This window comes from Symphalangus syndactylus, chromosome 19 (assembly GCF_028878055.3).
Source record: "Symphalangus syndactylus isolate Jambi chromosome 19, NHGRI_mSymSyn1-v2.1_pri, whole genome shotgun sequence".
Classification (NCBI taxonomy): domain Eukaryota; kingdom Metazoa; phylum Chordata; class Mammalia; order Primates; family Hylobatidae; genus Symphalangus; species Symphalangus syndactylus.
The window spans coordinates 30,422,270-30,449,005 of NC_072434.2; the positions used below are offsets into that span (position 1 = coordinate 30,422,270).

The 26,736-nt window shown below is 32.6% G+C and overlaps 1 protein-coding gene across 1 annotated transcript in view; it reads right to left on the reverse strand.

Moving 5' to 3' along the window:
- Positions 1-10,306, reverse strand: part of RGS21 (regulator of G protein signaling 21) — a 35,092-nt gene extending 24,786 nt beyond the window's left edge. The window contains exon 1 of the mRNA XM_055233970.1: positions 10,205-10,306. Coding sequence (XP_055089945.1) covers positions 10,205-10,306 — 102 coding nt within the window. The remainder of the gene's footprint in view (positions 1-10,204) is intronic.
- Between the last annotated feature and the right edge of the window lie 16,430 nt (positions 10,307-26,736).

Here is a 26,736-nt window from a genome sequence, read left to right on the forward strand (position 1 = left end):
CTGGTGGACGGGGTGTAATTATAAAGGACCTTTTAAGAGGGGAGAAAGGAGGGTTAACGTCTAGTAGTAGGATATTTCGGGATGAAAACAAGATGTTGGAGTGATGTGAGAAAGGGGTTAAGAGCCAAGGAAGTTAAGTGGCCTCTAGAAGCTGAAAAAGGCAGGAAAAGAGATAGTCTCCTCAAAGCCTCCAGAAGCACCCAGCCCTGCCCAAACCTTGATTTTGACCCAGTGAGACTGATTTTGGACTTCTGGTCCTGATATGGGTTGGCTGTGTCCCTACTCAAATCTTACCTTGAATGGTAGCTCCCATAATTCTCACATATTGTGGGAGGTACCTGGTGGGAGATAATTGAATCATGGGGGCGGTTTCCCCCATACTATTCTTGTGGTAGTGAATAAGTCTCATGAGATCTAATAATTTCATATGGGGTTTCCCCTTTTGGTTGGCTCTTTCTGTCTTGTCTGCCGCCATATAAGATGTGCCTTTCAGCAGCTGTGATTGTGAGGCCTCCCCAGCCACGTGGAACTGTGAGTCCATTAAACCTCTTTTTCTTTATAAATTACCTAGTCTCAGGTATGTCTTTATCAGCAGCATGAGAACAGACTAATACAGGTCCCCTGGACTCTGAGATAATAAATGTATATTGTTTAAGCAACTAAGTTGGTGGCAGTTTTTTACAACAGCAATAGAAACTGAATACATCTAGGGACCTCCCCTCTTTAAAACCCTCCTTAAAAGAAGGGAGGTAAGTAATAAAATAGGCATAAATTTTGAGACAAGAGTAACAAGTTCATATGCAAATGTGGATTCTTCATCCTGGACAATAACCTTGACCTTTCTGAGTCTCTTTGCTACTGATAGTATTGATAATACCTGTCTCACAAAGTTATTGTGTGAAATTGAAAGAAAATATAGCAAGCCAACACGTCTTACATAGGATTATTTATATATGCTTATTTCTTTTGTTTCCTTTCTCCTCATTTGACATTCACAGAACCATGGTAAAGATAATAATATGAGAGATCTTATGGACAATACTGTCATGCAATCAATGGGAATTTCTGTGGAAAGATATGAGATTTATTCTGCAATATTTTTAAATACTTGTATAAGAAATCATAGATAGGTGCCGGAGGAATACAAAACTTTAATCAGACAGTATAAAATTGGTCATTCTGGAGAATTAACATGATGAGAGTATGTGTGGAATAATTGGAAGACTGAGAGGCAGATGGGAAAGTTAAAGATCATGTTTAACTCCGTAATATATATATATATAATTATATACATACATATATAATATAAATATATAAATTTTATTTGTCAATTACAAAATTAATTAATTTAAAAAGTAAAGGGGAATTAGCAGAATCATAGAAGGTATTTCTTTTCAGTTTATGGGTTAATGACACAAATTATACTCATAAACCACTTTAGAGCTATAATATTTTTGGGAACTGGACTCTGCAGTCAACTTTCTAGTTTAAAAAGTTACATGGTTTTTTCTCCTTGAAATTGCAAAACAAAGTTTAAGAAATTTTTTTTTTAAAGTATAGTATGCTGGTCCAAACATGAGAGAACAAGGGTGGCTATAGATGGATGGAACAGTAAACATCAGTGGTATTACGTCTGTGCAGAGGAGATGGGGTTAAGAGGGTCAAAGGAACAGATTTCTTGAAAGAATGGTGATTCCACTCATGATCATGGCAATCCATTAAAAAAACAGGGTTAGGAAAATCAATACATAAAAAAAGTTTAAAGATATGTAGAACATTTAGTTATGGTTTGCTTAACTTTCCTGTCAGAGGTCATAGTAATTTCATAGGCATATTCAAAGACAATATAGAGCATTTAAATCTACATGGGACCCCTCTATTAACCTAAGAAACTGCTGCTGTTTATACTTCATCATTAAAGGTAGGATAAAAAAATTAATAAGAATTTAATTCTGGTACTTGCAAAATTTAATTTAATCAAAAGTATCAAATTTTATCTTGATACAAGTGCTAAACAATGTTCTTTTTTTTTTTTTTTTTTAAATTGCTGATTTGATTGTATGATATCCAAGTGAGAATGTCATAAAAGATTTGTGGAAAAAGCACCACAGCAGTTAAAATAATTGAGGATCTTAACCAATAATAGTTAAAATGCTTCAGACATACGTGTTGGAAACTTTCTAAGCATTATCTCCTTGGTTATTATTCTATGAGATAGTCAATATTTTTATTCATATTTTAAATATGAGGAAACTAAGACTCAAAGAGGCTAAATAACTTGCTTAGGGTTGCATAACTAGAAAGGAGAAGGGCTAGAGCAAGACTGAGTGGGGGCAACTTGGTATTTAAGTGGTAGTGATAGTTAAATCTGTTAGATTTAGTTTAGCAGGTGAAATGACAGAGAAAAATGGAGCTGAGAACTGAGGGCTTAAATGTTCATTTATTCAATAAATATTTAAATACTTTAGTGACTGCTGAATGTAGAATAACACTTATATTTTAGGAATAGAAAAGGGAAATGAACTAGGGAAGAAGATTTAATGCAATAAGCCAGAGAAAAGTTAAAGGTACAGTGTGGCGTGGAATTTCCTTTAAAAACACTGTTCACAGCCTTTTGGGAAGAAGAAAGAATGATCAAGAGGTCAGGTGACAAAGAGAGATTAAGGAGAATGAGGAGCAATAAAATACTGTGAAATTTGTTAAGATGGTCTCTTGCACAGGTCACAGCAAAGGAGATCAACAAGAATCAGATTAGATGAGCAGGACAGTTCACCACAAAATCGCACTGATTGTTATTTGCCCATATTACGTTTCTATTCAAATTATAATAGGAAAGGAAAGATTAATTATTTTTTTACAATTGTCTTCTTAAATTTATATAATAGGGTTATATAAGTGGTTCATTTTAGGACTAAATAATTTGAAAGTTAATTTTCTTTTCATAAACAAATGGGAAGAGAAAATTATATTTTCTTGATTCTGCTTTGCCTCAAGTTACTGCTGTATGAGGTTCAATTTATAAAGCAATGAGCCTGAGTTGTGCATGGTTCATCAATTATTTCTGAGAGTGGTTCTAATGGAGAAGTTAGAAATGTTTTGAGCAATGGCAATACCACTGAAATGTGTCTGATCTCCCAAAGTGGCTGCTTGGAAATATAATGCTCATTTGGGTGTATAGTTCTTAGCATGCTTGTTGACAAATTTATCGCATTACTTGCTAGTCACACTTCATGATTGTATGTCCTAAATGTATTTTCTTTGTGTTTTCTTAGAACATGTACTATCATTGATAGTCAAAGAAATATCTGCCTTAGTAAAACAAAATATTTAGAAGTTTAAGATTTCTGATGTAAGTAAAAATGTCTTTTCTTATGTTTTAAAAGTAAATAACATGTTTTCACTTTAGTGAATTCATATACCTCAATGAATTAATTAAAATAGTATGATGGATATAGAAGTATTGTATAAATTTAAAAATCAGCTTTTGGGAGGTAGAGAATGTTTAAATCCACATTGTAATCTCATAGTCGTCATCATATTTGTTATCATTTGATCTGTTGCAATTTTCTTTTACTGTAGCTGAATATTTTTAGAACACAAAGATAAATAATCATTTAATTGACCCCTTCCCCGGTGTTTTACATTTCTGTGTTGCCATAGTTATACACAGCATCCGTTATTCTCCTGAGCTAACCTTTCCTGTCTTTACTGTCTGGTGAAGACCTCAGTATTCAATGCAAAAATATGCAAGGCAGAGTAGCAGTCATGGGAAATAGTAATGAAGCTAAGTAATATAATTTTAAAAAGAGTATCTTAACTGAAATCTATGTACACACTTAGCCAAATTTTTTTATTAACTTTTTAATAAAAAATTTAATAAGAAATTAGCTCAATAGAATACCACAGTCTGGGTAGTACAATTCTATTAGGTAATATCACAGTCTGGGTAGTGGAATGTTGACATACTGAGAAGAATGATTCTTTGTAAATTCTAGCATTTAAAAAATGTACAATATTTGAGATGGTACTAAGATTCTCTTAATATTTTGAGGCACTGATGCCTAATGAAAAATGGAAGTAACACAAATTTAAGCTATATGTGTCTATTACATCCAAATACATTTTAAGTATAGCATACAAGATTGTTGACTATTTTATAAGGGAATGGCTCAATACCTTTTATAATATATTACTAGAATAAATTGTCAAAGCCATGATATAAATTAAAGTTTATTTAATTATGTTATTGCAACTATACCCATATTTCAACTATGGATAACTTGTACCATCCTATTTATAAACTATTCTGAATAGAAAAGGAAAAAGACAAATAAAATTCTCACCAAGCCAATCACTTTTTTTTCCCTCAACTCATAACAAGATTATTTTTATTTATTTTCTTCATGACCAGGTATCTCCTCCTGCATGGTCAGTTTGCTTTCACATCATTTTTTTTAACCCTTAACTTGTAAACTTCATTTTTTTAAATGGAGAAGGAAAAATGGCAATTAGAAACTATTCACTCTTTCTTGCAAGTATTATAAAATACCTGGCTTGATTCTTAGGGATATTCAACCATTCATTTTTTTGACAGGTTAAATGGGTTTCTCTTAATATGTAGATTATTGCTGAAATAACTCTCTTTTTAACAGCATAAAGAAGGCAGGAAGTCATCTAATATGTGCACTGCCAGGAATCAGACAGTAACCACATCTTGCATTGAATTTATCATTCTTTGACTACTTGAGACTTTTATTTTATTTTATTTATTTATTTTTTTGATGGGGTTTCACTCTTGTTGCCCATGCTGAGTGCAATAGCACGATCTCAGCTCACTGCAACCTCCGCCTCCCAGGTTCAAGCGATTCTCCGGCCTCAGCCTTCCAACTAGCTGAGATTACAGGCATCTGCCAGAGTGCCCAGCTAATTTTTTGTATTTTTATTAGAGATGGGGTTTCACCATGTTGGCCAGGCTGGTCTCGATCTCCTGACCTCAGGTGATCCACCTGCCTCCGTCTCTCAAAGAGCTGGGATTACAGGCGTGAGCCACTGTGCCCGGCCTGAGCCTTTTAATCTTCTGAGTAGTGGTGCTTTAGGCTTCACTATTATAGACTGGCTACAGGAAATTCAGAAATGTCATACATACATTAATTTTCAATTAACTGATTTTTAGATAATATGCTTTACACGGAAGAACATTACACGAGTTGTTAATCTGGATGCTATTACAACAAATATACTTTGTTCAACAGCAACTAAAAAACTTTTTTTTTGTTGATTTCCCACTGATTACCTAGAAGTCCAAAATGCTGGCCTGGTAGTATGTAAACTGTTTTTCTAAAACACAGGTGTTTGTGTTTTTGTTTTCCCTCTCAGACACACTGACTGAAAGTCCCACTGTTTTATAACTACTTCTGTTCATGAAATTTCTTCTACTTGGAATTCTTTACCCAGTTTTTGTCTTCTGTAATTTCTCAAGGCGTAGCTTAAAAAGTTTCCCCTCTCAGAAGCCTTTGGTGTTCTCCAAAGAACCAACCTATCAATAACCTTCAGTTGGTAGCATTGTGATGCTGCTGACTACGTATTTTCTACTGCAATATCCAGTGTTCCAGTCTTTTTTCTTATCTAAGGTAGAGACAGTCTTGTACATCTCACAGCATATGGCATAGTGCCTAGTACTATATGAATGTTCAGTGAATATTTGCAAAAAGAATAAATGAAATGAATAGGTAGAAAAACAGTATGTAAAACTAAGGAACACACTAAAAAAAAATGAGTAACCAAAAATGAGGAAGAGGTTCTTAAATAAATTATTAATGACAGTGATCTCTATTAGTAAGCTGCTATCATGTGCAACACGCTGCGTATGAGCTTTAAAGAGAGTATCTAATTTCATTCTTATAAAAATTCTAAGATCCTCATTATATATGTGAGAAAATAAGCTCAGAGAATCATTTCCTTCTTCCCAAAAGTTACTTAGTTTAAGTGGTGGAGAAAGGATTCAAACAGGTTTAACTGATTCCAAAATCCATGTTCTTTCACGATTTAAAATTTCAAATTATGTTCATCCTTTGCTGCAACAAAAGAATAAAAGTAGCAAGCTTTATCCTGATGACCCATGAAATGATTTTTTTTAGGGAAGCTAAGCTCTGTGAGAATAATACAAGAACAGGTTTATTCAGGATCATACCTTAATACTGTTATTTGTAGGTCCAGATATGGTGATAAATATTTAATTAGAAGAGTATACGAAACACATGTTAAAAAGAGGATTTGTGCAAACTCATTAGGCAGGCTTTCAAGCTTTGTAATGACATAAGTGACAAGTGGATTATGGTTTATTTTAAAAGACGTGTCAACCCAATCTTGTTGGGGGAAGGGAAAGAAAGTGGAGAAAGAGAAAAAGAGAGATGGAACGCATATTCTTTTGCAAATTTAACAAATGATTTCACATGCTTCATGCTGTTTATTCTGTGGGATTGTTCTCTTAGTAGTTAAATATACACACTCATAAATACCACATATTTCCTACTGTCCATTTAAAATTTGCAGCTCATTCTTTATTTCCAATAGCTCTTTTCTCTTCAGCATCTGTGTTTTTCTGTGTTTTTTGTGTCCCAAGTTTCTTACATATATTACAACACAATTCAGAGGCCTCTTTTTTATTTTATCAAGTTTTTAAGCTAGAAATAGAAACAATGTCCAGTGACCTTCCATGATATAACTTTAAAAGCATATTGTACTCATTGTCCTATGAAAAGATCTAATTCTTCCTGAAATAGAATTCAATATAGAATCCAATTCAATTCTAAAACAAAAATGGAAGAATGTTAGTAGAAAATACTTCATAAACTGTATTTGATCTTGACTGTAATAGCATATAACTATTTATTATCTCTTCTTTAAAGGTGATAACCTAAAGTGAGCATTAAGATTTTTTACTCATGGTTACATGAGAAGTATGCTTTTTAAATTAATAACTGCTGGATGTGGAATTGAAGCTCAGGTCTCTTTAAGTCCAAATATACTTTCTACTACACTTATGTTGAAAAGTTCACTGTCTAGAAATGTAGCCTAGATTAGCAAAGGCATGCAGACCCAAAGACAATGCTATATATACATCTTTTTATAATCATGATGTGTTTAGAGAGCCATATGTTAAACTTTTTCCAAAGGATTAATAATTTTGAATTATATTTTATGTCATAAAACATGTTTTGTTTTACTTTTTTCAGCTTTTTATTTTGACATAATTATATATTCACAGGAAGATATAAAGACAGAACAGACAGGTTTCAGACCCTTTGCACAGTCTATCCCAGTGGTTGGCATGGTTTGCATCTTATATAATTACAGTGCAGTAACAAACCAGTAGTTGACACTGGGGAATATGTGTTTGTCCTTTGTCATTTTATCACATTTGTAGATTTACATAACCACCAGTGAAGTCAAGACACAGAACTATTCCATTACCTCAAAGATCTCCCTCATGTTATGCCCTTATAGTACCTTCTCTGCATCATCCCTAAACCCTGGAAACCACTCATCTCACTTTTTTTTTTTTTTTGTCATTTTGAGAATATTATAAAAATGCGATCATACCTTACATGACATTTTGAGATGGGCTCTTTCCAATCAGCATAATGTTCTCATGGTTAATCCACATCATTTCCCATGTGACTAGCCCTTGCCTTTTTATTGCTGAGTAGTATTTCATAGTATGTGTGTATCACTGTTAATTTAATCATTCACTACTTAAGGACACTTTGCTTGTTTAGGGGTTTTGTCTGTGACACATAGAGCTGCTATGAATAGTGTAGGTATTTGTATAGACATACATTTTATTTATCTGGATTAAATGTGTAGGATTACAATTGATGGGTCCTATGGTAAGTGTGTGTTTGTGTGTATGTGTGTGTGTGTGTGTGTGTGTGTGTGTATTTAAGAAACTGCCAAATTATTTTCAGAGAGACTATCACTTTATATGCTACCTGCAGTGTATGAGAGGTGAACTGTTTCTGCATCCTAATGAGATTTTTGTTTTGTCATTAAAGACATTTTTATCTGTTCTAATAGATCGGCAGTGATAACTCATCTTGGTCTTAATTTTAATTCCCTAACAGCTCTTGATGTCGACCCTTTTTTTCATGTGATATTTGCCATCTATATGTTCTCTTCAGTGAGGTGCCTCTTGTATTTTACCTTTTCTCTAATTGAATTGTTAGTTGTTATTATTTTTTTTAACAGTTGAGGTTTTTTTTTAATTAAAAAAATTTTTTTGAGACATTTGGATAGGAGGAGAGTATCTCGCTCTGTCACCCAGGCTGGAATGCAGTGGCATGACTGTAGCTCACTGACTGCAGCCTTGAACTGCTGGGCTCAATCCATCTTCCTGCCTCAGCCGCCGGAGTAGCTAGGACTACAGGTGTAAGGCACAGGCCCCATGTCTGGCTAAACTGTTGAGTTTTGAGAATTCTTTATGTATGGTAGATATGAACTCTTTACTAGATATGCAGCTTGCAAATATTACTTCCTAGTATGTGGTTTGCCTTTTCATTCTCTTAGCAGGCTTTTTCACAGAACAAAGGTTTTTAATTTTGGTAAAGTTCAATTTATTGTTGTTTCTTTTATGAATTGTGCTTTTGATGTCATGTCTAATGACTCTTCCCCAGGTCCTAGATCCCAAATACTTTCTCCTGTTATATTCTAACCATTTTAGAGTTACATTTAAATCTATGATTCATTTAAAACTAATTTTTTAAGTATAAGATGTGAAGTTTTGAACAAGGTTGACTTTTTTGCCTATTGATATTCAATTGATAGTTTGGCAGGGATTAAATTTTAGGCTGAAAAACATTTCCCTTTATAATTTTGATCGTACTGCTCCATTGTCTTTTTCTATTCAATCTTACTGATTACTGATCCATATAATTCTCATTTCTTTGCACTTTTATTACTGGTATTATGAGATATTTTGATTCTGTTCCTTTGCATGGTTCTTTTTTCAATTAACGGAATTATCTTTTAAATATGGAGCTTTATGTTCAGATCTGGGAATTTTTCTTTCATTATTTTAAAAAATAATTTTCTCTTCAATTCTGTTTTCTTTTTTTGTATCTTAAGCTTATCAGTTAGATTATGAACATCCTGAATTTTACTTCTTTATTAGTAATTTTTACCATGGTAAGCCCTCAGTCTAAGATTCTACTTCATTTTCCCTGTTGTGTTTTTTTCATCAAATGATTTCCCCAAAATTAAAAAGGATTTCTTTTTATTTAAGACCGTTCTCTAAATATCTTCATTATTGTGGATATATGCAATGTTCATTCGTTTAATATTACTTTTAAATGGTCTCAAGGGAAAAGAGATAAATACATTTTCAATCTTTTAACAAAAGTAGAGACACTTGTATCTAAATTTTTAAAAAATATTTAAAGTAGTAAATGTTTCAAAATGTTTGATTATTTTTCTAACTCATGATTTTCAGAATCTTCTAGTATTTTATCAAATACCTGTACCTTAATTTTTAAGTTACTCTCATTGTGCCACTCATTAGGTTTCTAAGTATGTCAGATTTTTTGAATAATATGTTTTAAAGTCAATTTAAATTATACACAGTCTTATTTATTTATTTAGAGACAGAGTCTTGCTCTGTCACCAAGCTGGAGTGCAGTGGCACGATCTGGGCCCACTGCAACCTCTGCCTCCTGGGTTCAATCGATTCCCCTGCCTCAGCCTCCGAAGTAGCTGGGACTACAGGTGCCTGCCACCACGCTAATTTTTTGTCTTAGCCTAGAGACGGGATTTCACCATGTTGTCCAGGTTGATCTCGATCTCCTGACCTCGTGATCTGCCTGCCTAGGCCTCCCAAAGTGCTGGGATTATAGGCGTGAGCCACCACACCCAGCCACAGTCATATTTATTTAAAATAGAATTTTTTTTAAATCAGATTACTTACAACTTTTTGATCCAGAAACAAGGAAGAAAATAAATTCCACAAAATTTGCATGGCTGCATACAGCCGGACATTAACAAGAATGTAGAGCTATTATTTATTTAGGGATTCATATGTTCCATTATAGTCTTTCTTAAAGTAGTCTAGTTGAGTAGAGCCAGAACATATTCATCAACCATAGGTTTGAGTTAGTACCACATACACAAGCACTGATACAATCTACTACATCATAATCACCTAATTAATTACAAAATACATCTCAGTGCCACATTCCCAACTATTGCACAGATACACTTGGTTACCCCTCAGCTCATCAAACTCAAAGTGTCTAAAACTGAATTCATTTTCCATTGTCTATCATTCAATCCTTATTTGTTGTTTTGACTTAACTATACTTGTAGTCACTAAAATTAAAAGCGTCAGAGTTATCATTAACATAACTTCACATGAAGATAATGGCTTGTCAGGTCTCATTTAGATATCTCTCACATTTATCTGTAACTCTCCAACTCCAGCAGCATTCCCTTTGCCCATGCCTCACTTCTTAGTGATTAATGCATCTCTTAACTAATTGTACTGTCTCCAGATTCTTCTCCTTCCAATCCATCCTACATATCTTAGAAGAGTTACTGAAAAACATAAGATCTCATTTTTTTTTGCCCTAGATTCTTACATGCCTCCATAATTTACCAAATTTTGTGTAAACCTTTTAAGACGACTTTCAACATCTGCCAAAATCTGGTTTCAACCTGATTTTCTAGATTTTATTTCAAAGTTTATTGGGTCAAAGTAGCTTCTACTTTAGGAAAATTCTCTTCGCCCCCATATTTTTCTTGAATTCTGAACGATTTCGTACATCTGTCCGTATTTTAAACTCCCTCTGGAATTGATTTAACCTCACCATCTTTAGTTGTCTAAATTCTACCCATGGATTTCAAAGCTTTGCTTGCATGATTTCCCATCTCTGATCCACAGAACTGGAAATGATCTCTTGCTCCTCTGAACTTTCGTAACACCTATTATATGCTTTATCACTTTCTATCTTGTGTACTTCTAGTGTGTGACCATGTCTTATCTCTCCTTTTAGACTTCTTATTCCATAAGGATAAGTTAAATATTTATTCAGCTTTAAATTCTTCTCAACAACTAACATATTACCTCATATATAACAATACAAGTTGATATATAATATTAATAACAGTGTTGGATGTAGAAATATAAAATGTTTAAAAATTTATATTTTTCTTCCTACCTCAACCTTTAGGCACCTCTTCACCACATGATTTTAGCTTACTATAAACAAGTATAAAAGATGAAATTTATCACTGAATTAGAATACTTCTGTTTAAATCAATAAGCTTGTATACCTAATCCTACTTATAATATGGAAAAGGCAAAGAATATCTATTCTGTGTGTGTGTAGGTTTTTGGGGTTTGGAGCATGATTCAGTTTTTTTTTTTTTTTTTTTTTACTTTTCCCTGCCTATGCTGACCTCCTTTTCTCATCTGTACTATTGCCTGAGGCAGTAAGATTATAGCACAAAGATTTGACTACAATTTTATATTAATTGCATGACACACCTCATTTGAGAAACATCTCTTTTCTTCATATAATCTATGAAACTGCCTTAGTACTTTAATTCCTTTGTTACAGAAATTCTTTTAAGTTAGAGTAATAGGTCATTATATGTTTTTATTTTTCTTATGTAAGTCACAATTTACATAGATGCCCCTTTTCTCTTAATAATAAGCAGAGAAATTAAAAGACATTTCCATATTCTTTTCAAAATAGAATCAGAAATAGAAAAAATGTAGTTGTGGTACACAGAAGTCCTGGTTAATCTCAGAGAAATGGCCTAGGGAAGCAAAATTAACAATGAAATGAAGTATACCTCTGCTCACAATGAAGCTAACATATATCCAAGGAAAAATGAATAGGTAATTGAATTTTATGCTCATACTAGTGGGATCAGTTCTGTATATTTTAGATATTCAGTATCACTGAATTCACTGAGGTGTTATCAATTTATTTCCAGTTAAACCTGATAATATTGGCCACTAAAATCTATGTAATATCTGTTAATATTAAATTTGTGATTTATGGTATCAAAAAACTTATAACCTACATCATTATGAGTGATACTAACTTCCCTGATTGTCTTCTTGTTTAAAAAGAAAAAAAATGCTCATGGAATTGTAGAGTTGATCTATGAGAAATAATGTTAAATTGTATAACATTTTAAAGGAGTAAGTTAATTGAATTTAATCATATTTACAATGTGAATGTATGAGACTTCAGTATCAAGCTTTAATATTTCTATATCAATAAATATGATTCTTGAGCATAATAGCTATCCCCTGTAAATTATTTGTTGATTTATTTAATCAATCCTCTATTAAACTTAAGGGTTATTTCTCCTTATCCGCTATTGTAATACTGTGACGAACATCCTAGTGTACACATATTTTATACATATATAGTTATATCAATGTAAATTCTTAGAAATGAGATTGCTAGATCAAATTTTATACACAATGTATATTTTGGTAATTATTTCCAAACTTCCCATTAGACACTCTTTACCAATTTGCTTTTGCAAGTCCTATTTTTCTGAACTTTTCCAACGAGTTTTTATCATTTAAAATAAAAGTCTTTGCCATTTTGATTAAAGAAAATAATATAATGGCCTAGCATAGTTGATGGCCTGTTTTGTTAAGATTCTTATCTGAAGCTCAGAAACATTTAACTTAGAAAAACATAATGAACCATACAGACAAATTATTAATTCAATTACTAACTTATTAATTCAACTACTAAGTACTTACTCTACAAATAATAAAATCAACTAATTTCAGGTAACCATCTGTGTTTAATTTTTATCTCTAATTCTTATACCTCTTATTCTGTAAATTGAGCTAATACATTTTACATATGAAATTAGTATTAATTCCAATAGTCTTGTATCATACATCTGTCCCTGGCTGCCCTCGGAGCCATGCCCAGCCTGGCATGCATATGCGGTGGTTAAGGATACAGTTAAAGGATCAATCACGTGTGTCCATGACAGAGACGCACGCGGCCCTGTATGCCTTCTTTTTTAAAGTTGAGAATATGGTATTCGTTTTGCCTATGGGATATTGTTCACATTGCCAATTACATGGATTTTACTCCTCAAAGTAAAGACAACCTTATTGGTTTCCACTTTGATCAGACAATATGACTTAAATATAAGCATTTCATGAGAAATTGTAAACCTTCAGTTGCTATAGAAGTCAGAGTCTTTATTTTTTGCCATGTTAATTCATTCCTCGTGTCATTATTTCATGCATATAACAGGGGATATAACAGGTTTTCTATATTTACTAAGTGCTCAGTTTGTTACTTAATAGAACTTTGCTTTCCATATGGCAAATTCTTGTAAGACTGTTTTTTGTGGCCGCGAGCGGTGGCTCACGCCTGTAATCCCAGCACTTTGGAAGGCTGAGGTGGGTGGATCACGTGAGGTCAGGAGTTTGAGACCAGCCTGGCCAACATGGTGAAACCCTGTCTCTGCTAAATATACAAAAATTAGCCGGGTATGGTGGCACATGCCTGTAATCTCAGCTACTCGGGAAGCTGAGGCAGAAGAATCACTTGAACTTAGGAGGTGAAGGTTGCAGTGAGCTGAGATCATGCCATTGCACTCCAGCCTGGGCAACAAGAGTGAACCTCCGTCTCAAAAATAAATAAAAAAAATTAAAAAAAGTAAGAATTTTTTTAAAATGCAATAATTTTAAATCTTATAGACTTTTGAGATTTAGCATTATTACTAGGTTTTTACTTTCTGGATTTCTTGTATTTATATGATCTATGTATTTTATAATCTACTCATTGCTAGAATATTTTGTTGTCACTTCTTTTTCTGATGCTTTTTCGGAGGCTACTGTCATTTTCCTGAACTCTTCACATTTTATATTGCACTTATTTTCTTTTTATTCATTGCTCTTTGCCACTTGGTAATACCCATATCAACCTCTTTATTAAGGTCACATGCTGTCTGGGTGACTTGTATGGCTTCTTAGGTCAGTTAAATGTTTAACAATTTCTCTATTCGATGCACATTGAAAGAGTTTATGTGCTTCTACACATTCTATTATTATTTTTGAAGGAAATGGATGACTTCTCTAGGACTCATTGAAAAACCATTTTATTAGAACATAAAGTGGATTTTTCTACCATCCTTGACAATACTCTAAAACAGGATAAAAGAGCCCTAGAACTTTGTGTGTGTTAGAACTTTTTGGAAAGCTCTTTTGACTTTACTATCCATAATACTAGAATTATGCAGATCTGTACATTAATTTATTGGCATTCTTTACCTGCTGTGAACAAGTGGTTAGTACAATTTATGTCCTTCTTGACTTAAATGATAGGCACATAAAGATGCTACTTCCAAAGTTTGGGGAGAATATTGTGTTTGAAAACAGTTGTGTATATTATAAATACAAACTGAGTTAATACATATTGCATATAAAATACTTTTATTTCAACAGGACTCTATCATTGTGTGCATTTCCATATTCTAAAACTGAGAAAATTGTATTTCACTTTGCATATTCAATTTCTTGAATTTTATTCATCAAAATAAAGACAACTTTCTTGGCTTTCATGTTGATTAAGCAATATGACAAACATAATGAGTACACACATAAGTACTTTTCAATTTATAAAATTATTTCCTTACGTCATTCCAAGTTGTTAAAAATAGTTTTGAGGTAAATATTATTAACTGTATTTTTTAGGTGTGGAATTTTTCTTAAGTCATAAAATTAGCAAGCTGTAGAGTTCAAATTTGAACACATTTTGTTTAGCCATTTTTAGAGAGTCTAATTTGGCTTCTTTCTTTCTCTATCCAGTTCATAACACTGGATACAACACCATTGTGTATATCATAATGGCTTAATGTATTTTAAAATAACTTTTATGTCATTAAGTGGTATAACATAAAAAGAAACATCATTATTTTAAAGTTATGTCAAACCTTTTTACAAATCTAGTGCCACAAAGGCTACCTAGATTTGTTAGTCCATAGAGACAACAGTCATTCCATATTCCTTATATTTAAGTTGTAATATTTGCAGGATTCACAGCTTTCAAGTATCCATTATGAGTCACAGAAGAGCCATATTTTATCTTAATAATGTAAATAATTAAAATCATTCCTATAGAATACAACTTCTGTTTTGCAAGGTAACATATACAGATCCATATTCTTTCTGCAGGATCTGTCTCCAGTTAATCAAATAAAAATTTTTATTAGTATCACAAGATGATTTAAAACTAGAAAAGCTCACAAACTGCATCTCACAAAGGTCTGATGCCCAGAATCTATAAGGAACTTAAACAATTCAACAAGCAAAAAACAACCCAATTACAAATTGGGCAAAGGACATGAATAGAGACTTCTCAAAAGAGGACATACATACAGCCAACAAGCATATAAAAAGTGCTCAACATCACTAATCAGAGAAATGCAAATCAAACCACTATGAGATGCCATCTCACACCAGTCAGAATGGCTATTATTAAAAAGTCAAAAAATAACAGATGTTGGCAAAGTGGCAGAGAAAAGGCAACACTTATACACTGGTGGGAATGTAAATTAGTTTAGCCTCTGTGCTGTGCAGTTTGGAGATTTCGCAAAGAACTTAAAACAGAACTACCATTTGACCCAGCAGTCCCATGACTGGATATTTACCCAAAGGAATATATATTGTTCTACCAAAAAGACACATGCACCCATATATTCATCGCAGTACTATTCACATTAGTAAAGATGGGTACTCAACCAAGATGCCCATCAACTGGGTAAAGATAATATGCTACATATATACCATAGAAAACTCCACAGCTATAAAACAGAAACCAAATCATGTCCTTTGCAGCAATGTGGCTGCAGCTGGACGTCATTATCCTAAACAAATTAATTCAGAGACAGAAAGCCAAATACCTCCGGTTCTTAGTTATAAGTGGGAGCTAAATGTTGTGTCCATGTGAACACAAAGATGGGAAAAATAGACACTACCTACTGGATACTATGCTCACTACATGAGTGATGAAATCATTTGTACACCAAACCCCAGCATAATATAATAACCTAAAATAAAAGTTGAAAAACAAAACTAAAATAAGATATTCAAGCCAGATCATCCTTATTCCCAAGGATAGTGGAAATTAAAAACGGAGAGAAGAGGCCAAGATTTAACTCTGTTATCACCAAAAGGATTTTTGTAGCTTATAGAGTCTCACCTTTCCATCCTTCTCTTAGACTCAGCAATTTCCTGTTTTTCAATTAAACTTCTGAATGATTACCATGCTACTAAGACATTTCTTGTCCTGGGATGGACTTTGTAGGCTTCCCTTTGATGAGATTCAATACAAAATTTTTTAACATCGAAGTTAGGATAAGTAGTGTTTAGTAAATATGAATAAAGCAAATGTAATTTTTTTCTATGGATGGAGGTTTCTGAATGCCAAAATTTTATAATTATGGGTGTGTGTGTGTGTGCGTGCACATCTGTGTGCACGCACACACACATTCCTCTGTGAATATTTTTGGTGTTTTATGGGCAGATTTCCAACTGCAACGTAATCATTATTTCAGTTTTTTCCAATGTGAAATTCACATTGAAATGAAATACTATTCTTAAGGGAACAAGAAGTCATATGCTTGATACTCAGTTCAATTCTACAACTACTGCTATATGAAATCGTTGTTAAGTGCAACTGCTAATGCCTTATCTTGCTGTGAAGCAGATCTCTTTCAATAGAGGAATCTAAACAAGGAATAATTATATGTAAATGTAGATCAGTAATCAAACTGAAGTGAAAACTCGCCTAATGAGAAAATTGTTTAAATATCTTGTAGAATTGGTCATTCTAGAGCTTTACTAACTTCATTTCAACCAAAATATAACTAAAGATATTGTTAGTAAAAAGACCCATTGATCCTTTAATATTAAAGAAAACTCTTTATGCTGTTTTTATGAAGTTATGACTGTAGAGAAATAAACATGTGTCTGTGGAAACAGTTAATAATGATTACATGTGTATTATTTCTATCTATATTTAGCTATATATTTGCTTTTCTTTATTAACTGTGGTATTTCTTAGGGATGAATAATGAAACATGATGCAAACATTTACATGAGGCAAAATTAGTTTTTTAACAATCAGTTTTTTTTTTGCTTACAAACAACTTTTTTGAATACATTTCTTAGCATAATACTTGAATATGTCTAAGGAATAGCCTGATTTATAATCTCTGGGCTGTGTATTTATATGATTTGGAACTTTAGTTTTTATTCATTTCTGAACCTATGCATTCTACTTGGATCATGTTAATAACTTTTTTGAGTAATCTTCAGGAAATTTATCCCCATCACTTTCAGGCTGATGGTTGTCCAGTCTTCACCTGCAGTTCAACCCTTCTTCTGAGCTTATTATCATTTCCATTGCCACTTAAAATCTCCATAAGCGTCTAAGCATCTATATGCTTATCATCTTTGCCCTCTATCCACATGTCTCCTTCTATAACTTTTTTTCCCAGTCAATTTTTCAATCATCTACTCAGTGACACAAGCAAATCTGGGAGTCATTTTTCATTCTTCCCTCACTCTTGCCATTGTCTATTTTCTTCATGTTATATATTTTCTTCATATTTCCTGATTTATTCATTTCAGTTTCTCTTTACTTTCACTAGTCTGTCACAACTTTTGCCTAACATTCCTGCAACAGAGCCTTAAGTGCTCACCTGGCAGCTTCTCTTTCCTTTCTAAAGGCCATACTCCATAATGCAACAGGATTCATCTCTGTGAAAAGCAAATCTGAGATTATGTAGTTGCCTGAGCAGATGCCATGCAAATAAATGGAATTTCCTTCACAGCCAAACTTTATGCAAAGGCAGAAAGAGGCAACTGCCTTTGTGGGGTAAAACAAGGAGTGACTACACTTTCTTCATCTCAAACTTCTCTTGTTGCAAAACTAACCTGTATCTGCAATTTCCATCTTCCTCATCCTTTGTATCAAGACACAAAGTCTCTTTTAAAAACACAACACTTATTTTTTAAATAAACTATTTTGGAATAGTTTCAGTCTTACAGACAAGTTGCAAAGATGATATAAAATCCAGATAGATGCTTCATCCATCCCCGCCCCCTTAATATTTTACATCATCATGACAGGTTTTTAAAAACAGAAGTCAACAGTAGTATATTACTGATATTTAAACTCTGAAATTTATTCAGATTTCATCTGGTTTCCACTGATTTCCTCTTTCTACTTCAGAATCCAATCCAGAATATCAGGGAATTTAAATAATGCTTTTTTTGACAGAGAAAACTTTTTGCAGTTATTAGAATCTTAGTTTAAGACAGTTTAAGACACCCTTTTACAAGGGTGAACAAATAGGACAATCGGCAGTGAAATTTGGGGAGACGGTGTTGGGGTGTTTGAGTGGTGTACTCTAGCGTGGGATCCTGGCTGGAAGTGTCTGGCATTAGTGGAAGAACTTGGGAAACCAGGTAATGCCATGAGGAGATTTGATTTAGAAGATACAAATTAAGGGGATTGTTAGAACACAAAATGCGTTGTTAGAAACAAACATTTCAGTTGTATGTTTGAGAATGTTTATTGATTACATAGAAATGGATAAAATCATGAGTCCAGCCTCAGAATGGGAAAGTAATTGTGGAAGTAAATGAAAGCATATGTGCCATTCATTAGAACTGTGAATTTGTAAATTTCTTCCTAAGAGAGCCTTCCCGTGGCATTTGATGGGCCTGTTGGTCTGGGAGTGTGAAAAAATATTCTGAGGTTTGGAACAATTAATTTGATTGATTAGATTGATCCTTTCCATGATAGGATTTTTTTTCTGCTGATACAAAATTTATAATGAATTTTAGATATTTGAATGTCATGCTTCTATATTCAAATGAATCTTCTCAGGTTCTAAAGGAACTGAATATACCTTTCTTGTGAAGTCATGTACATTCCTGAGGGGAAAGATTGGGTAGTTGTCAACTTCCCTGGAAGTTATCAGCTGCAGTCCCCTGCAAGGGGCAGGATATTAGATTAGCCGTTCCACTTTTAATTTCCTGGGAACATATTGTGTGTTTAAAAGATACTATAAGAAAAATCTGCATCAAATTACTTTTTAAAAATGAGACTTGCAGAAGATTTACTTGCTATAATCTCAGTGTGTGTGTGTGTTGGGGGAAATTGTGGGTGTGTGTTTGTGGTTTTAGCTGTTTTTTATTTTTTAGTCAAAGTTTTCAATTCTAATATAAGGAGCTACTCAAAATGAAAGATTTATTTCAAGTATTGAAAATAAAAACATACTCAAATATCATATTCTCTTCAGATCAGGGCTCCTTTTAATACATCAAAAAGTGAGTATGTCAGATTCATGAGAAAATAATTTGATTTATACTAATTGTACATGCATATGGTACATCTTTTAACTTATGCTCATATTATAAATATACAAATGATTAAGAGTAAAAATGGCATTAAAATAAAATCAGTAAGAATTAGCTCCTTTTTATGAAGTGTCAATAACTTTTTAATTTATTTACTTTTGTAGTGTTTGGTACCTAAAATTATAATCAGAAAACAGCAAGGATCAGGATGATTTTATATTAGAGTTAGATTTCATCAGTATGCTTGGGGATTAGAAAATCCCCGAGTTATAAAACTTGCCACCAGTTCCAGTGAAAATTCAGCCTTAATGTCAAATCATTTTAAGTTTATTAGGCACTTGTCATAACACTAATTATAAATTAGATCATTTTATATTCTCGAGATTGAGAAAAGTAATTAAATTGGTGGTTTCATTAGTTGATGGACAGTTTTAAAGAGTTTATTTCTTCTGGAAAATCAAGGTGTATTATTCTTTCTGTTTCTAAAGAAGTGCTTATTAGAAAAAATGGGGTTGAATAGAAATCTAAATCTAACAGAAAAGGGTAATTTTGTCATGAATATTGACTTAATTTTATTAATAGCTTTTAATATACATATTTTAAAGATATGAAGTCTTAGCTTTAGAATTTAAATATTAGGATATTTCTTCATTAAACTGAAAATTCAAATTCAAAATAGATATTTAATTAGATGAATCAAAAATATAGAGTCATGATAATATTACCTGTTATACAGTCAATCCTTTAAAAATATGCTAATTGCAAGGTTTATAAATGATATGGGGAGTCAAAGTTTTGTAAATCCTTAAGCATTATAATTAGTCTTTAGAATCTTTTTTTGTTGTCGCTGGCCAGACATAAAAATGTACAAATGTTTAATTTAAGGTCAGCCAAGCTGAAAAAATATAAAAATATTTTTAGTCAATTAGCTAATTCTAATTTGACTTTGTTTCTTCTCATGTTATTTCTTATTCTCTTTTTTTTTTCTGAAACTGCTAATGTAGCAGTAGGAAGTTAAATTAATAATATAGTAAATCATAAAAGTCATGTTCAAGCAAGGTTTTAGCTTTATCACTGGTAGCCCTGCTTTAGATTGAATGTGTTTTCTTACCAGGAAATTCTGGAGAGGTTATTACAACACACCCTCACACATACACATACACATACACATACACATACACATACACATACACATACACGTTCCTTTACATTTTACATGGTCTGTGCTAGAGGATTAGCATTTATTGAGTTTCTACTATATGAGGTGCTCTGATTCTCAACCTCCCATGCCACATTTGTGATGTTGAACATCTGTGTGCATGTATTCTTGCAAAATGTGTGTTGCAATTTTTATGCAAATATTTTAAACAAATGTCATTGTGTGATATATTTCATTTTGCTTCTTCTTAACTTTTAAGTTCAGGGGTACAAGTGCAGGTTTGTTAGATAGGTAAACTTATGTCATGGGGGTTTGTTGAACAGATTATTTCACCCAGATATTAAGCCTAGTACCCATTAGCTATTTTTCCTGACCCTCTTCTTCCTCCCACCCTCGATTCTCTGAAAGCCCCAGTGTGTGTTGTTACCCTTCTGTTTCTTAATGTCTTTCACCTGGTATTGTGGTTTTAAAAAGATCTATCTATATTGCTGTGTGACCTTTGCTTTTAATTGCTATAATATACTTCACTGTGTGGACCCATCATCTTTTCCCTTTACCCAAAGGCTTCTGACTTCCAGCAACCACAGGTAAAACACAGTTGAGTATCCTTCTTCAGCTCCCCTTTGTCACCATTTTTACATGAAGAAACAGAGGCATGGAGAGTTGAATAATCTTATCAGAATTGCACAGCTGGGATTAGAACTAGTCTAATGGCAGGCACGTAGAGGAAAGAGAATCATCAGTTATTAAACATCTACTATGTATCACACATTGTAGCAGAAGTTTTATGTCAAAAAATCAATTTTATCCACTTAGGTGCCTTATGTAGTAGCTAAAATGACTCAAAAAAAAATCAGAAAAGTAGCCTGAATAATCACAATTGATAATTGGCAGATTCAGAAGTTTAGTTAATACTGGTCATCCCTTAAAGCTCATCTTGTTTTTTAATTAACCAGTGTCTCATTTTAATTAATCTATTATTTTAAAAAAATATGGATGTAAGGTTGCTTGATTACCCAGGTATTTCTCTCATTTTGGAAAATTGCATACATAGCCTTAGCAAAGAGCATATAAAATTCTTCCCAGATATCAATTTTTATTTGCTTGTTTGTTTTCTTATTTTTGGATAATTTATAGCAGCAGAAGAAAATTTTATACACACACACACACACACACACACATATAGATTGGAGGATTAATTTTCCTGGCAAACAAACATTTTGAAACGACTGATATAAAAACAAGGTGGAAGGGATTCTCATGTTAAAAGCTTATTGGATTATTTTTTGGAGTTTTAGAGAAAGGGTTCTGTTCTCTCACCCAGTCTGGAGTGCAGTGGTGCAATCATAGCTCACTGCAGCCTTGAACTCCTGGGTTCAAGTTAAACTTCCCTCCTCAGCCTCCCAAGTAGCTAGGATTACAAGTGTGGACCACCACACCACACCAGGCTAATTTTTAAATTATTTTTATAGAGATGGAGGTGCAGAGGGGACCTTGCTAGTTTTCCCAGACTGGTCTTGAATTTCTAGCCTCAAGCAATCCTTCCATTCTGGCCTCCCCAAGTGCTAGAACTACAGGCATGAGCCACCGTACCCACTCTTGAACTCTTGAAATGGATTTTACTCTGCCCTTCCTTTTGTTTATTGATTTACAGATAGACACCATGACTACATAAAATTATTCCCATCTTTCATTTATATCTAAGTAAAAATTACTAGCTGGTTTTATAGTGATAATGACATGGATCAGCAATAGTTCTTGGAAGTGTTATTTTTCAAAAAATTGTTGAATAAAAAGGTTTTTTTATTCTTTCAATAGACATTTTTTTCCTCCAAGCTTGAGCAGTGATGAGTATGATGATTAATCAATATCATTTTAAGTACTAGAGTGGCACCTGAATGATAAAACCCATCAATAAAGACAGACTAAGCCAAAATTAAGAAGTAAATGATATCTGACCTAGGAATTTCTCCTTTAGATACGACATTCTCCCTGTTTTTCTGCTGGAAGATAAATCTTGGGCGAGGACAACATCGCATAAGGGCCTGAACAGAGTTGAGCTCAGCGTAAAACTTCCTACAGATTTTGCTGTTCTGGGAGGGACAGAATCTAGCCCCAAGGAGGGGGAAAGTTAGAGGCAGTCTGATGGGGTGAGATCCTGTGATGTCCTTCAAATCAAACCAGAGGAGATTGCTTTACTTCTTTCCCAATTGCTCAGAGGCAATTAGCAGAAGTAATTAATAGTGTTACTTCGAGAATGCTGTGGCTGCTTGATTTATTTTCAAATCAAATAGAAAATTATAGTGTCCCCTTAACAAATTCACAGGTGTACTTGACATTTCTAAGTTTAATGACTAGGTTTTTTTAGATAATGCAATATTTTGACATTGTCTTAAAATAACAGGATATTGATTTCTTAAAAAGGCAATTATATGATGAATATATTAATATTTGCTAATATTTTAGACTATAATACATTTTAGAAAGCAGGAGAAAGGGTTGCCAGCATTTGGTGTAATAAATTTTAGGGCATAGTACAAACCACTAATATGTCATGCATATACTTTAATACATGTACTAGTAAATGCCAAAACAAGGCAACATCATTTCATCTTGAGTTGTGAATGCACATGTTGACTAAAAATTTTATGAAATTACAAATTAAATTATATAAACTAATTTTAAAGAACTTAATATAAGTTATAAGTTAATAAGACTTTACTTAGGGTGGTATGAAGATACATTTTTCAAAATTATTTTAAAAATAAAATTTGAAGAATAGTGAAAGTACTAACTGAAATATATCTTTAAAACTTTAAACATTGTCAAAGTAGTGCTTTTATCCTATCAAGTTCTACTCAAGTCATTTAACCATATATAAGTAAAGACATAAAAATAGTAATATTATATTTAATGTGCTTTTGTATGCTGTATATAACATCTTTCTCACATTTTCTTTATTTATATAATTCATTACTTTCAGGTATGGTAATTGGCCACCTGCTAACTGTGTGTCCTTGAGAAAGATGTTATTATTACTACTTGTTCTAGTTGCTTTTCTAAAAGGATATAAGAAAAGTATGAGATAGATTTTTTTTTTACATTTCTTCTAGCTGTAAAATTCTATGGGTTCTATAATCCTATGTCATGTCTTTTTTGTCTGCCCTCCTGTGGAGTCTAATATCCTTTGTTCATCTTTTTTACAAATTTGAATCAGACTAGTTGGCAAAGTGTCAGTTCTCTGACAATCTGTGATAATATATTATTTTGTGCAAATGTTACCAAATGAATAGCTAGTAAAATTTTTTCTTTTTATGATTCCAAACTTGCTGGGTTTGATGAATAGGATCTAATATTTGGCATCTTTATCTCTAAATGTCATCAATTTAATCTTTGTAACAAGTTCATTTATATAATAAACTTTAAATCTCTTTATACTCACACAAATGCAATGCAGGGGAAATCACTGTCCTTGCTCTCTTGATTCCTTCTTTGTTGACAGGATAGATGAGAAAATCTGTGCTTCTTTCAGATGAATTGTTTTCCAAGTGGTAACTTTTCTATATTAACATGCTCCCTACCATATATTTTTCTTTTCTACACTATCTTCATATAACCACATTATTTTTGACGTTAAGTTTAATATCTAAACGCCATTGAATCCATTCCATAATCAAGACATTTAGATTCTAGTTAGTTTTAATTTGAAGAATTTTGGTGGTGTTTCTATCAAATGTATAATAAATTTAACAGTAACTCCAACTATCTGAGTCTTTTTTTTAATGACCTGGTACCTACTTGTGTCAGTGTCCTAAAATCTTCACATTGTGAAGTCACATACATGTGGTATGGAAATTATTTTTTCATTCAAATATATGTAAATCTTTACTTTGCAATTGTACTCTGATAAAGTAGCTCCGTTTGAGGGAAAAAAAATAAAACAAGCCTTTATTTTTCTTCTGAAGGCAGTATTTGCATGGCTTTCATATGGTATACATGTTTGCATAGGAAATTTGTCTTTAGTTTCACATCTGCCCAGATTATAGCCTTTAGTTTCAATGATTCAAAGCTTATGTGGAAGACACTTAAAATGCTTAAAAGCTACATACTATTATTTTATGATTTCAGCTAATCAAGACATAACTTTTAATGTATAAGCAACATCTTAAGTCAAGCAGATAGTGAAGGGAAATTATCAAACCATGGTCTCTTTTTTAAAGTAATGGGCCTAAAATTAGACAGATATACTTGAAGTGGTGAAAGAGGAAAATATTATACAACCACTTCATCTGTCCAGATTATTTGAGCCTTTCCTGTATCAATGAAACATCAGCTGTTGCGGTGAGATCATTTTAATGCCCATCCTATTTTATGATCTAGATGCATTGAAGATTAATTTATTGAATATGTTTTGTTTTCTATGCTGTAACACTGGCATATCAAAAACTTCAATAGATTGTCACATTTTAACTCTTGACCTTTGGGTTTTAGTGCAAATAATTAACTCTTTACTACTCACATACCCTCAAATGTATTTAAGTATTATTGCAGGAAAAAATATATTGATTTACTAAGTCGTTTATTTGACATTTTACTAAACTCTGTTAAATATATGCTGTGTATGTAGTATTTGAAATGTGATACATCTATAAAGGAAAATATTTAGCATAATTGTTTGTTAGCTTTACCCAAACAATTTTGAAAGTTATTTATTTTCTTTTTGTCTGTGTCTGTATACTTAATGTCCCTCATATGCCACACACAATGACTGAACAAAAGTAAGCTTCATGAGAAGAAACATTCACATAGAAATTTTGATCAATTTCTCAGAATTAATAAATCAAAGGGAAATGCTGATACTGTGTAATAAATTCGGCCATATGTAACAGACTAGCTTTCACTAGTACCGATCTGTGCCTCCTAATGATGTTACATTCAATAATGAACCACATAGATGATGATGATCCTGTAAGATTATAGTACTTTCCAATCTTACTATGCCTTTCCTATGTTTAGATATACAAGTACTTGCCTACAGTATTCAGGACAGTAGCATGGTGTACAGGCTTACAGCCTAGGAGCAATAGGCTATGCCATATTGCCTAGATGTGTAGGAGGTTATGCCACTTAGGTTTGTAAGTTCATTCTATGATGTTCATACATTGAAATCACCTAATGACGTATTTCTCAGAATGTATCCCTTTTGTTAATCGATACATGACTGTATAAGTATGCCATTTCATTAAGCAAAACAAAACAAAAACAAAATGGGGCACTAGATAGCTCAGGGAAAAAAACAGAAAACAAATCCTCTATAGAATAATAGCTCTTACCTCTTAAGTTCTCTGTAATGATTTTGATTTCATTTTGAAATGCATATTGAACGTAATGAATTATTTTAATTCTGATTAGAGGTAATGACTTACTTTTAAGTCTGATTTTTTTTTAACCTATGAGTAGTGGTAGTCTCATCCAAATAAACAGATTTTATACTACTTTTCTGAACCAGTTCAAATCTAAAACTAAGTTACCAAATACAGTGTTTTTATAGGCAACTATTAAATTCTGAGAAAAACTAATATTGTAGGTTTTTTTTTTAACTCTCAATTTACAGTAATTGTTTAGAGAAAATGTTTAGAGAAATGACAAATAGGGATGTGCTTTGGCTACTTTAGTCAAACTCTGAGTTCAGCTACACACTATGTACATTCTTGTGCCAGATAACCTTTAAAAACCTTTATTTTTCTATCAGTAATATATAGAAAATAGGATTGAGTTCTTATACCTATTACAGTAAGAATTAAATGAGGTACCATCTAAGCATTTATCAAAGTGATCACTACATGGTGAACATTAACACATGTTAGCTATTACTGCTAAGGAAACTATTTTAATACTTAAATTTCATATGACCATAAAAATAAAATTTAGAATATGATTTTTAATCATTATTAAAAAAAGAAAACACATTCAAAATATGCTTAAAATAAACAATCACTTCTCAGCCTTTTGGCTAAGGTCAAGTGTAAAAGGGACACAAATGTAGTTTAGAGCAAATTTAAGTGACATGGTTAAAAAAAGGAGGTAATCAGAGTATGATAATCAAGTCAGATTATGTCACTATCACAAAGAAAAAGTGAAGTTATAGAGAGAAGTAGTAAGA